Source organism: Leucoraja erinacea, chromosome 9 (genome assembly GCF_028641065.1).
Source record: "Leucoraja erinacea ecotype New England chromosome 9, Leri_hhj_1, whole genome shotgun sequence".
Taxonomy (NCBI): domain Eukaryota; kingdom Metazoa; phylum Chordata; class Chondrichthyes; order Rajiformes; family Rajidae; genus Leucoraja; species Leucoraja erinaceus.
The window spans coordinates 39,767,296-39,780,491 of record NC_073385.1 but is presented as its reverse complement, the minus strand read 5'-3'; the positions used below and the strand labels follow the sequence as shown (position 1 = coordinate 39,780,491).

Genomic DNA, 13,196 nt, shown 5'->3' with positions numbered 1-13,196 from the left:
CACTTACACAGCATGGTTTTATATCAGCCAATCATTTGAGAGAACTCGATATTAACCAATCACATATCAATATTTCTGCCTCTCGCAGCCAATGACGGGCAGGGAGAGCAGAGACTCAGACCAAAGGTACACAAAAAAGCTGGAGAAACTCAGCGGGTGCAGCAGCATCTATGGAGCGAAGGAAATAGGCAACGTTTCGGGCCGAAACCCTTCTTCAGACTTAGAGACTCAGACCAATCCCGTTTCAAATAAGCAATAAAGGGAAGGTGCGGAAGAAGGAAAGTGCTGGAGGAATTCATCGATTTGGGCCAGCAAATGTGGAGGGAAATTGACATTCTGAAAACACGGATATTTAGGATGAATAGAATGCTTAAGGACACAAAGTGCCTGTGGAACTATGCGGTTCAGGCAACAAATGTACAGTTTCAAAACAATAATATTTAGAATGCTTAAAGACACAACGTGCTAAAGGCACTCAGTGGTTTAGGCAGCACATGTGGATGGAAATGATGGACAATGTCTAAACAATTATATTGTGGATGGCTGTAATGCTTAAAGACACACTGTGCTGGAGGAGCTCGGCGGTTGAGGCAGAAAATGTGGAGGGAAACGAACAGTCCAAACACTGGTGTTTTAGGATGGCTGTAATGCTTACAAACCATGGAATGCGACCACACAAGTTTCGACCAGAGTATGTGGCTCTGCTATCAACACAATATCCTGTGATTTTAGACACAATGAACTGCAGATGCTGGTTTGCAAGGAGAAAGATAGAGCGCAGCAGCAATCCCGTGGGTCGGGCAGCATCTCAGGGGAGGCGACCTTTTGGCCCGAGAGCCGGGACCAAAGATCTTATAGCAGAGCTGGAGAAACTCAGCAGGTGCAGCAGCATCTATGGAGCGAAGGAAATAGGCAACGTTTGCCTATTGTCGACGCCATTTTTTGAGGCATTTTATTGGGCTTCTCCCACACTGTCATGGCGTCCTTATCTAAATCTTCATCTCACTCAGAGCAGTGAGATGAAGGTTTAGATAAGGCGCCATGACAGTGTGGGGGAAGCCCAATAAAATGCCTCAAAAAATGGTGTCGCCAATCACACACGTCATACTACGCGTTTTTCGAGGAGTGGTCTCTCTTGCTCTGCTATAAGATCTTTGACAATGACCACTGACACAAACACACACTCGGTACACCAGTCTGGTCTAGCCTGTAACACCAGTTACAGGCTAGACCAGACCAGGGTGGGGAGCAAAGATCCTATAGGGTGATTTCACTAAAGGTCACTGGAGCGCAAGTGACCAAAAATCTCAAGTGGAGGACATTCTAGAGTTCCGGTACATGTTAGTGGATGGGAAAACACGCATTTTCCCACCCGTTAAAAACATAGAAAACGGCCAGGTTTTGATCTGCAATTTATTGTGCCAGTCGGGGTGACCGTGAGGCACAGCTACCTAGATTTACAGGGAAAAAAAAAGATAGAAACTAAGGTAAGTTAAAGAGGGAGCTGAAGGTGCCAATCCAGCGGAAGTGAACAGCCAACATTTGCCGTGGAGATTTAAAGGTCCAAAATATCAGGGATTATCGCTTTTGCTCGCTGAATTTCATCAAAAGTAAGTCAATAATGCCTAGAATGAATGTCCTCAACTTGAGATTTTTGGTCACGTGGGTGCGGGTCTACGCTCCAGTGACCTTTAGTGAAATCACCCTATAGCAGATCTCTGCTATAGGATCTTTGGTGGGGAGTGTGATCACACCCACCGCTTCCTGCTTCCTCCCCCACAGCAGCTACAGAGCCCGAGCCAGGACCAGGCAAGAGGCAGAGAGAGAGGGACAGGGGCCGGGTGTGTGTGTGTGTCCGCTCCGGGGCGAGGCCGAGCCGGCCAGGACGTGGTGATGGACGTGGCCGTGTGGGCAGTGAGCAGGGCGCTGGCGCTGAGTCTGGGCTTGTTGCTGCTGCTCATCACTGGGGTGATCTGCACCATGTACACGGACTCTGTGCTGCCTCCGGGCATCCAGGGGCCGGGCAAACTCCGCCTCATCTATGCGGTCCAAGAGACCATCGCCGTGCCGGTAAGCAGGGAGGGGGGAGGGAGGAGGGGGGGAGGAGGGGAGGGGGGAGGGAGAGGGGAGGAGGAGGGGGGAGAGGAGAGGGAGGAGAGGAGGGGGGGGGAGGGGAGGGGGGGGGAGGGGGGGGAGGGGGGGGAGGGGGGAGGTTGGCCGGAGTGGGTCATCGTTCACTTCTCTTCAATGAGCAGGGCTTGTTTAAACCCCAGTGAAATCTCTCAATCACACAGCCAGAGTCGACACTGCAGAAGGCAAGATCCTGACCCATGTGTTGCCCCAGGAGTCTAGTCCTTATAGAGGTGTCTAAGATCATAAGGGGACTAGATATGGTATTTTACCCCAGAGTAGCGGGTTCAGGAACCAGGGGACATAGGTTTCAGATGGGGGGGATGGGGGGGGGGGGGGGGGGGGGGGGGGGGGGGAGAGGTAGAGGTAGAGGGACAGATTTACTAGGAACCTAAGGGTAACTTTTTCACAGGTAGACAAAAATGCTGGAGAAACTAAGCAGGTGCAGCAGCATCTATGGAGCGAAGGAAATAGGCAACATTTGCCTATTTTCTTCGCTCCATGCAAAGAGTTGAACAATCTCCACTATAGGAAATAGGCAACGTTTCGGGTCGAAACCCTTTGGGTTTCGGCCCGAAACATCACCTATTTCCTTCCTCCATAGATGCTGCTGCACCCGCTGAGTTTCTCCAGCATTTTTGTCTACCGTCTGCTGAATCGGTGCTGGATCTCCAACATGTTCAATGTCCTCACTAACACAATTTGTGGGTCAGTTTTACCACAATGTAGTCATTTAAGTATTCAGCCAAATGTTTGCAGTTTTTCCTGGTCAATTTGGGCTCCCACTGTGTGCCAACTCGCACCTTTAAACCAGAGTGAGATTTCATTATGAACTGTTTCTTCAAGGACATGTTCGAGAGGCAGTGCTTTGTACGGTTGAGATAAGGCAAGTCAACAGAGCTCTCGCTGTAAGGTGAGAGGGGACAAAGCTTCAAGGAGACATGTGGGGCAACTTTTTCACGCATTGACTTCATCTACACCTCAGGCTGCCTCGGCAAGGCCAGCAGCATCATCAAGGACAAGTTACACCCTGGCTACTCCCTCTTCACGCCTCTCCCATCAGGGAACAAGTGACAAGAAAATGTAACAAGGCAACAACTAGCGAGCAATGCTGAACAACTATCTACCTCATTGGTGACCCTCGGACTCTCCTTGAGGGAGAGATAGATCGGCCGTGATTGAACGGCGGAGTAGACTTGATGGGCCGAATGGCCTAATTCTACTCCTATGACTTATGAGCTCATGGACTTACTCCACTCCTGTGAATGACCCAAGGGTGTTGTATGGCTTTGATTCAGTTTAGTTTATTGTCACGTGTACCGAGGTACAGTGAAAAGCTTTTATTGCGTTCTAACCAGTCAGCGGAAGGACAATACATGATTACAATCGGGCCATTTACAGTGTACAGATACATGATAAAGGGAATAACGTTTAGTGCAAGGTACAGCCAGTAAAGTCCGATCAAGGATAGTCCGAGGGTCACCAAATGAGGTAGATAGTGGTTCAGGACCACTCTTCAGTTTAGTCGGAAGGAACTGCAGATGCCGGTTTAAACCGAAGATAGACACAAAAAGCTGGAGTAACTCAGCGGGTCAGGCAGTATCTCTGGATAAAAGGAATAGGTGAAGGGTCTCGACCCAAAACATCACCTATTCCTTTTCTTCAGCAATGCTGTCTGACCCGCTGAGTTACTCCGGTGTTGTGTGTCTGTGTACTGCTCTCTGGTTGTGTTAGGATGGTTCAGTTGCCTGATAACGGCTGGGAAGAAACTGTCCCTGCGAATTATTGCCTTAGCCTCTTGTCTCCCCCTGTCCTCTCCCCCCCCCCACCAACATTCCCCAATCTACAGGGTAACATCGTGCACAGCTTGGGGCTCGGATCTGGGTCTCAGCTCGCTGTTATCCGATACCTGCGTGGAAAGGTGCTGGGAACAACGCACAAGAAGGCAGCCGGGCTGGAGATCAAGGATGAGGTGTTTGATGGAGTCCCCATGAGGGTGTACCGACCGCTGCCACGAGCCGCAGGAAGGAGGCGAGGGGTCCTGTACTTCCACGGAGGGGGCTGGGTGTTTGGCAGCATCAGTAAGTGTGGACAGTCTTCTCCCTCTACACTGGCCACTGGCAACCCACACAGCTGGGAGTGGGATAGGTTCGCCAGTTCCTCCTGAGCTGGCAGGGGTATGATGGGCTGAATGGCTCTATGTTTGTAATTCATAATGCATGCTGTCCCCCGACTTACCCTTGCGTAACTAAGGGGCAGCGCGGTGGCGCAGCGGTAGAGTTGTTGCCTCAGAGCACCAGAGACACAGGTTTGATCCTGCCTACGTGTGCAGTCTGTACAGAATTTTTATGTTCCCCCCTGTGAGTTTTCTCCGGGTGCTCCGGTTTCCTCCCACACTCCAAGGACATACAGGTTTGTAGGTTAATTGGCTTTGGTTAAATTGTCCCTAGTGTGTGTAGGATAGTGTTAATGTGCGGGGATCGCTGGTCGGAGCTGATTCGATGGGCCGAAGGGCCTGTTTCCATGTTGTATCTCTAGGCCAAATTAAACTAAAATGTGTTTTCTTTCTCAGATGAGTACGACCACTTGTGCCAGTACATTGCACGAGAATCAGGCTCCGTGGTCGTATCTGTGGAGTGAGTATTCACAGCTTCCGTCCACAGGGGAAAGGCTTTTATGACAATGATCCCAGGAATGATTGGGTTAACGTATGATGAGCGTTTGCAGGCACCAGGCCTCTGCTCGCTGGAGTTTAGAAAGATGAGGGGGGGGGGGGGGAGGGACCTCATTGAAACGTACCAGCAGGGATCCATTTTATTCACAATATGTGTTGTTCACCTTTGACATGTCCACTCCCCCAGTTATGTTGAATTTCTACAGAATGTCCTCGTTTACAGCAGGAATCCAGAGGTAAATTCGGGTTCCTCGTAGCCAGGGCACATCTTTTTAGGGCGGCATGGTGGCGCAGCTGTAGAGTTGCTGCCTCACAGCGCCAGAGACCCGAGTTCGACCCTGACTACGGGCGCTGTCTGTACGGAGTTTGTACGTTCTCTCTGTGATCGCGTGGGTTTTCACCGGATGATTTGGTTTCCTCCCACACTCCAAAGACGTGCAGGTTTGTAGGTTAATCGACCTCAGTTAATAATCGGTGGGCCGAAGGGCCTCTTTCCACGCTGTATCTCTAAACTAAACTTTCATTTACTGTTGGTAGACAAAAAATGCTGGAGAAACTCAGCAGGTGAGGCAGCATCTATGGAGCTAAGGAAATAGGCAACGTTTCGGCCCAGACCCTTCGTCAAACGAAGGGTTTCGACCTGAAATGCTGCCTATTTCCTTCGCTCCATAGATAGATTCAAGATTCAAGATCAAGATTCAATTTAATTGTCATTTGGACCCCTTGAGGTCCAAACGAAATGCCGTTGAGGTCCAAACAAAATACCAAATGAGATGCTGCCTCACCTGCTGAGTTTCTCCAGCACTTTTGTCTACCTTCGATTTTCCAGCATCTGCAGTTCCCTTCTTAAACACTTTTCATTTGCTGTTACCTGTTGCTTTTCTGTTGTGTGTGGTGGGTGAAACACTTGTAACTTAAGTTCAAAGTCCGTAAACCAGTGTGTGTTCTTTGTGCTGGGGGAGTTTATCTCAAAGATAGCCTCATCTAATTATTAACCCTACGCAGGCCACGACATGACGTTTGATAGATTTGACCTCAGCTCCCACTATCACGGCCACTGAATGATTTGGTTTCCACAAGGGACTTTCCCTCAAAGCAGTGCGGTGGTGCAGCGGTAGAGTTGCTGTCTCACAGTGCCAGAGACCCAGGTTGGACCCTGACTACGGGTGCTGTCTGTATGGAGTTTGCACGTTCTTCCCATGATTGCGTGGGTTTTCTCCGGGTGTTCCGGTTTCCTCCCACACTCCAAAGACGTACAGGTTTGTAGTTTAATTAGTTTCGGTAAAATTGTAAATTGTCCCTAATTGATAGGTGTATAGAATGATGAAGGGTGGTGGGTGTATGGAACGAGCTGCCTGAGGAGGCAGGGACTATCATAAACGTTTAAAATACATTTTGACAGGTTCATGGATAGGATAGGTTTAGAGAGATATGGGCCTAATGCATGCAGGTGGGCCTAGAGTAAATGGGACATGTTGGTTGGTGTGGGCAAGTTTAGTTGAGTTTAGATATACAGCATGGAAACAGGCCCTTCGGCCCACTGAGTCCGCACCGCCCAGCGATCCCCGCACATTAACACTATCCTACACCCACTAGGGACAATTTACAGGTTAAGCCAATTTGTAGGTTAAGCCAATTAACCTACAAACCTGTACATCTTTGGAGTGTGGGAGGAAGCAGAAGATCTCGGAGAAAACCCACCCAAGTCACTGGGAGAACGTGCAAACTCCGTACAGTTAACACCCGTAGTCGGGATCGGACCAGGGTCTCTGGCGGTTAAGCAGCAGCTTTACTACTGTGCCACCGTGCTGCCCTATCATGTTCAAAGATAGTTTATTGTCGCCCGTACCTTGCTACAGTGAAATGCTTTGTCTTGCATGCTACACACATGTAGATGGGGCCCAATGGCCTGTTTCCATGCTGTATGACTGTGTGACTACAACTGTGTGCTCTGGCTGGTTTATCCCAGGTACCGCCTTGCCCCTGAGCACAGATACCCTGCCCAGCTGGACGACTGCCTGACGGCCACTCTACACTTCATCCGAACCGCGGCCGACTACAGGGTGGACAACACCAGGATAGTGGTGAGCGGGGACAGTGCGGGCGGCAATCTCACTGCGGCTGTGTGCCTGAGAGTGTCTGGGCTGGAGGAGGAGAGCCCAAAGCTGCCCCCTCTCCAAGCCCAGGTGATGATCTACCCTGCTCTGCAGATGGTGGACTTCACGCTCCCCTCCTACCGCCAGAACCAGTGCGTGCCGCTCCTCTTCCGCACGTGCATGGCCTTCTTCTACCTGCACTACCTGAACGGCGAGGTGTCACTGGAAGAGGAGGTGGTGGACGGACAGCACCTGCCCCTGGAGGTCCGAGCTGCCTACAGGAAGTGGATCAATGGCGATCTCATCCCTGACCAGTTCAAGGCTGGTGGTCACCATCCCAGCCCTCCCCAGACCCCAGACAATGAAGCAGTGGACCTCCTTAAAACGAAGCTTGGAGCCGACATTCTCCCCTCTCCTGGCTAGCGATGCTGCCATCAGCAAGATGCCCCCCGCCTACATCCTCACCTGCCAGTTCGACGTGCTTCGGGACGATGGACTTCTGTTCAAAAAGAGACTGGAAGATAACGGCGTTCCCGTCTCCTGGCACCACGTTCCCGATGGTTTCCATGGGATCGTCAGCTTCTTTGATAATGGCTACCTGACATTCCCATCTGGAAAACTGGCTGTAGACAACATTGTGGCCTTCCTTAAGGACATATAGTATATCTGCAGGTGGACAGAAAAAGCTGGAGTAACTCAGCGGGTCAGGCAGCATCTGTGGAGAGAAGGAATGGGTGACGTTTCGGGTCGAGATCCATCTTCAGACCTGAAACGTCGCCTATTCCTTCTCTCCACAGATGCTGCCTGACCCGCTGAGTTACTCCAGCATTTTGTGTCTATCTTTTGTGATATATCTGCAGTACAGTGTGTGCACGATCGTCCTGCTTCCTATGGTAATATATGGTGTAAAAATATTCAGCAATGTATTAATTCAGACTAAATATATTAAGATTCAAGTTCTGGTATTTGTACGGTGCTGATTTACTCGTGATGGATTTTATAAAAACATTACCTTTCCTGTAAACATAAAGATTATACGTTGAGTTTATTGCGTTTAGTTTATTGTCACGTGTACCGAGGTACAGTGAAAAGTTTTTGTTGTGTGCTAACCAGTCAGCAGAAAGACAACACATGATTACAATCGAACCGTTTACTGTGGACAGATACATGATAAAGGGAATAAGGTGAATAATGTTTAGTGCAAGGTAAAGTCCGATCAAAGATAGTCCTAGGCTCTCTAATGAGGTAGATAGTAGTTCAGGACTGGTCTCTAAGTTATTGTTAGGACAGCTCAGTTGCTGCCTGACCTGCTGAGTTACTCCAGCATTTTGGGTCCATGTCAGGTAGACAAGAGATGGACTTGGCATCATGTTCAACACAGACATTGTGGGCCGAAGGGCCTGTTCTTGTACTGTACTGGTCTCTGTTACAACAAGTAGGACCAGCGCAGATCTGCGACCTGGAGATTAGTCAGTCCGTGTGAGAGAAGGTGGGTGACAAGATATAGTCACCTGATGGAACCAACGCAAGTAGCTGCAAAGAGATTTATACAGAGTCTGGTGTATAGAGAATAGAGTCATAGAGTGATACAGTGTGGAAACAGTCCCCTCAGCCCAGCTTGCCCACACTGCCCAACATGCCCCAGCTACACTAGTCCCACCTGCCTGCGTTTGGCCCATATCCCTCCAAACCTGCCTATCCATGTACCAGTCAAATTGGTTCTTAACCGTTGGGATAATTCCAGCCTCAGCTACCTCCTCCGGCAGCTCGTCCCGTTGAGAGGAGACCCGGGCAACCTTCCCCCCCCCCCCACGGTATGGGGGCTTCTTCCTCACCCTCGTCCCCTCACGCCCGGCTTCCGATGCAGAAGCCCAGGGGGGGAGCTCAGAGCGGAGTCCAATGGTCACACACACACACACACACACACATGGATGCTGGGCTGGACTGGGCTGGGCTGGGCGACCACCTGTGAAGTGTTGCTGGGGGCAGTCTCCATGAAAACGGTAAACTATGTGGCTGAGACTGATACATTGCCTTTGCTTGTGATACATTGAGACACTGACTGTGATACATTGACACACTGACTGTGATACATTGACACACTGACTGTGATACATTGACACACTGACACTGATACATTGGCCACTGATACATTATTCCCAGTGAGACTCGCGTGCCGCGGATCTACTGTATCCGCTGTTCCAGGTATCTACTTCTCTACATCGGCGAGACCAAGCGCAGGCTCGGCGATCGTTTCACTGAATACCTCCGCTCAGTCTGTCTTAACCTACCTGATCCCCTGGTGGCCCAGCACTTCAACTCCCCGTCCCATTCCCACACTGACCACATGAGGCCCAGCGCAAATTGGAGGAACGGCACCTCATGTTTTGCTTGGGTAGTTTACACCCCAGCGGTATGAACATTGACTTCTCTAACTTCAGATAGCCCTTGGTTTCCCTCTTTCTCCATCCCCTTCCCAGTTCTCCCACCAGTCTTACTGTCTCCGACTACATTCTATCTTTGTCCTGCCCACTCCAGTGACATCAGTCTGAAGAAGGATCTCGACCCGAAACGTCGCCCATTCCTTCTCTCCAGAGACGCTGCCTGTCCCGCTGAGTTACTGCAGCATTTTGTGTCTATCTTCGCATTTGGGACAAGTTTTGTGTGATCGGAGCCAAATGGCAGAACAAGATAGAATTTCAGGGGCTGGGGAAAATTGGAGTGATTTTATAATTTAACCTTGATTTAATTTCTATTGAGAAACACATGGAACCAGGGGTAATCATTCCGTGCATTCTTGGCTAACTCCAGCTCAACACCTGACTCGACGGCTACTAAATTCCTGTTTTTGCCCCTTCATAGCCTGACTAAAAATGTAAAAATGGGGAAAAAGCAGGCATAGGGTGCTATTGGATGTTTAAGAAGGAACTGCAGATGCTGGAAAATCTTCAATCTGAAGAAGGGTTTCGACCCGAAACGTTGCCAATTCTCTTTGCTCCATAGATGCTGCCTCGCCCGCTGAGTTTCTCCAGCATTTTTGTCTACCTACTGATTTTGGATGATCGGCCATGATCATATTAAATGGTGGTGCTGGCTCGATGGGCCGAATGGCCATTTTCTACATTTCTATGTTTAAAGTGAAACGCGTATGAGGTGAGCGGTCTCAGGAGTGGATGTGGATTGTCAGTCCAGTGCCAGAACTGGATGTGAGCAGGATCACGTTACACACCTACTCACCCAAATTCACTGACACACTCACGTGCACACACTGACACAGACTCTGATTCAAACACACTCACTCACACACACACTGATACTCACACGCACTTATATTCATATTTACATGCACACTGATACAAACACACACGCTCACTGATACTAGCACCTACAAACACACTCATAGACACTCACAAACACTATCCGACACTCTCTGACACACTCATACAAGCACATTCATACAAATACACAGAAACATTTATATACACACACACGCGTATACCCTGACACAAACTCTGACTCTAACACACTTACTGACAACCAAATATTTACACACACACACACATGAACAACAATGACCAAAGATCTTATAGCGGAGCAAGATGGGTTACTCTCACGCAAACGTGTGGGGTCATGGGCGGATTCATGGGTGATTATATGACCCATTTTAGCAACCAGCCCCCGCCATCTTGCTTCCGGTCAAAGATCGGATCTTTGTTTCCGCAGCGGGGAGAAGGAGTGCGTGGCCTGGGGAGAGGGAGTGTGGTGCCCGGGGAGAGGGAGTGCGCGGCCCGGGGATAAGGCCTAGTGTGTGTGAAGTTGCGGGGAGGTTTACAATGTTTCTTATTTAATGTCCCTTGTCTAGTCTGAAATAAAGTTCATCATTGGATCAGAAGAAATATAATTGTGTGTGTTATATGATTATATACATTTATATCACATTCATGTATGTGTGTTTATAAACATTTTATTCTTTAACAAGAATTAACAGCATTATGAACTAACAGAATTATGAATCTAACCCTATATCACAGAAAAACTTCCACCGCAATGTCAATTACCCTGCGAGTCGGGTCGGTTCCGGTTACTACAAAATCAACTCAAACACTGCTTGTGAGCCATTTAAAAATAAATGATTTAAAATATATTAAAAAAGACAATTACCAGTCAAATTTTATTCTTGACAAGAAGTATGAACTGACAGAATGATGAATCTAACCCTATATCACACACACAAGCTGTTCATTGATTACACTGCGAGTCGAGTCGGGTCGGGTAGGCTCTGGTTACTAAAATGGGCGGGGTAAAATGCCCAGGATCCCCTCCGTAGCGTACTACACGTCAGCCCATACAGAAGTGTTTCGGCCCGAAACGTCGCCTTTTTCCTTCGCTCCATAGATGCTGCTGCACCCGCTGAGTTTCTCCAGCAATTTTGTGTACCTTCAGCCCATTGCATTTAGCAGGAGTAGCCTATCTTGCTCCGCTATAAGATCTTTGCTTTGCTCGGCCCGGCCGCCACCCGCGGATTGGCGGAGAGCTCGCACGTGACTCGGCACGTGAGCCGGCGCGCGCTGCGGCCGTTAGCGACCTGCGCGGGTGGTCGGGCGCGGGATGGACTGGTGGCGGCTTGACCTCAACCCCAAAGTAGTGGCTGCTGTTAGAAAAGGTCAGTGCTGCTCTCTTTTGTATAAAAGATTGCTGGAAATCTGAGGAGAAAAGTAGACCGAGATAGTGGAGGTGGAATGGAATGGAAATAGTTACAAGGCAGCAGCTAAAATGCTTAAGAAGGAACTGCAGATGCTGGAAAATCGAAGGTAGACAAACCATGGCCATGGCTACCTGGACCAAAGATCCTAGAGGAGCAAGATAGACCACGCCTCCGAAATCCAATGGACTGACGTGTAGTACGTGACGGAACGTCACGGCCGCCATTTTTCAATGCGACACGCGACTTCCGGTATGCCACCCGCTGTGATCCAAAGCAAAGATTATAGAGCTCCGCTATAATCCTTGATCCAAAGCAAAGATCCTCGAGTATCTTGTAGCGGGAACAGCCCCCTCCTTTGTGTAGTTTACCTTGCATTGTATTGTGCAGTTTCCCTTGTATTGCTTTAACACACACTGCACAAAATTAAATTTAACGTATACATATTTTATATATTTATATGAATGTGTGTGTGTGTGTGTGTGAGGCAAGTTAGAGATAATTAAGTTTATTCTCATGGATCAGAAGCAACTTTGATTTAAATAATCACTATTAATTTATTTGTCTTGTAAGATGATATACATAAACCATAAAGGCAATTATATATATAATTATATAGTAATATATATATGCGTATATATATATATATCTACACACACATATATATACACACATACATATATACACATACATACATACGTATACACATACATATGCACACATACAAATACGCGCATACATATGGATACATTTATATGCATACATACACACATATAAACATATATATACATACATATATACACACACACATACATGCATATATACACATACATATATATTTATACATAAGATCATTTTCCAACGATCAATAGATTTACGATCAGTTCCTGTGGATTGGAGGATAGCTAATGCTATCCCACTTTTCAAGAAAGGAGCGAGAGAGAAAACGGGGAATTACAGACCAGTTAGCCTGACTTTGGTGGTGTGAAAGATGCTGGAGTCAATTATTAAAGATGTAATAATGGGGCATTTGGATAGCAGTAAAAGGATTAGTCCAAGTCAACATGGATTTATGATTTTACAATGCATTTAAGCCTCCCATTTGTATGAGATGCATTCCTGGAATATGTAGGAAGTTTATTGTAACCTAGTGCTACATGCCTGAACAATGGATGATATATCACTTAAATGCAATTGTTTTCAGTTGTGTGGAGAGACCTGTATATTGAAGATGCTTTTCGCCTCTAATATGTCAATTTACCTTAAATGTAGAAGAGCTTATTAAAATCTTCTTACAAAGACCATTAAGTATTTTCTTTCTATCCTCTTTTGGACCCAAGGCATAGCAGAGCTGCCAACTCTCACGAAGAGGTAAGGGAGGGAGAGATGGAAGGGAGGGAGAGAGGGAAGGGAGGGAGATCGAGAGAAGAGAGGGGGAGAGAGTGATCGAGAGAAGAGAGGGGAGCGAGAGATCGAGAGGAGGGGAGAAAGGGGAGAGCGAGAAGGGAGAGAGGGAGAAGGGGGAGAGGGAGAAGGGGGAGAGGGAGAAGGGGGGAGGGAGAAGGGGGGAGGGAGAAGGGGGAGAGGGAGAAGG

General features: G+C 48.2%; 2 protein-coding genes and 1 long non-coding RNA gene across 5 annotated transcripts in view; 2 read left to right on the top strand and 1 right to left on the bottom strand.

Annotated features, from left to right (window-relative positions):
* Positions 1-1,621: 1,621 nt before the first annotated feature.
* LOC129700273 (arylacetamide deacetylase-like 4) lies at positions 1,622-8,488 on the top strand. The gene is given in 5 exon segments (XM_055640617.1): positions 1,622-2,070; positions 3,980-4,211; positions 4,703-4,766; positions 6,774-7,275; positions 7,277-8,488. Coding segments are annotated over 5 exon segments (1,260 nt in total). The 5' UTR covers positions 1,622-1,893; the 3' UTR covers positions 7,562-8,488.
* Positions 8,489-10,850: 2,362 nt separating this feature from the next.
* LOC129700272 (uncharacterized) lies at positions 10,851-11,820 on the bottom strand. Its single transcript, XR_008724025.1, has 2 exons — positions 11,737-11,820; positions 10,851-11,603 (listed from the first exon to the last, which is right to left on the bottom strand). It is a non-coding gene; the product is annotated as an uncharacterized LOC129700272 (long non-coding RNA).
* Positions 11,272-13,196, top strand: part of xrcc3 (X-ray repair complementing defective repair in Chinese hamster cells 3) — a 35,730-nt gene continuing 33,805 nt past the window's right edge. The window contains exon 1 of one of the 3 annotated variants that reach the window (XM_055640615.1): positions 11,272-11,563. In XM_055640615.1, the coding sequence (XP_055496590.1) occupies positions 11,509-11,563 (55 nt within the window). In that variant the 5' untranslated portion in view covers positions 11,272-11,508. Of the gene's footprint in view, positions 11,855-13,196 lie in introns of all 3 variants that reach the window. The other 2 variants (XM_055640612.1, XM_055640613.1) reach the window with 2 other exon arrangements.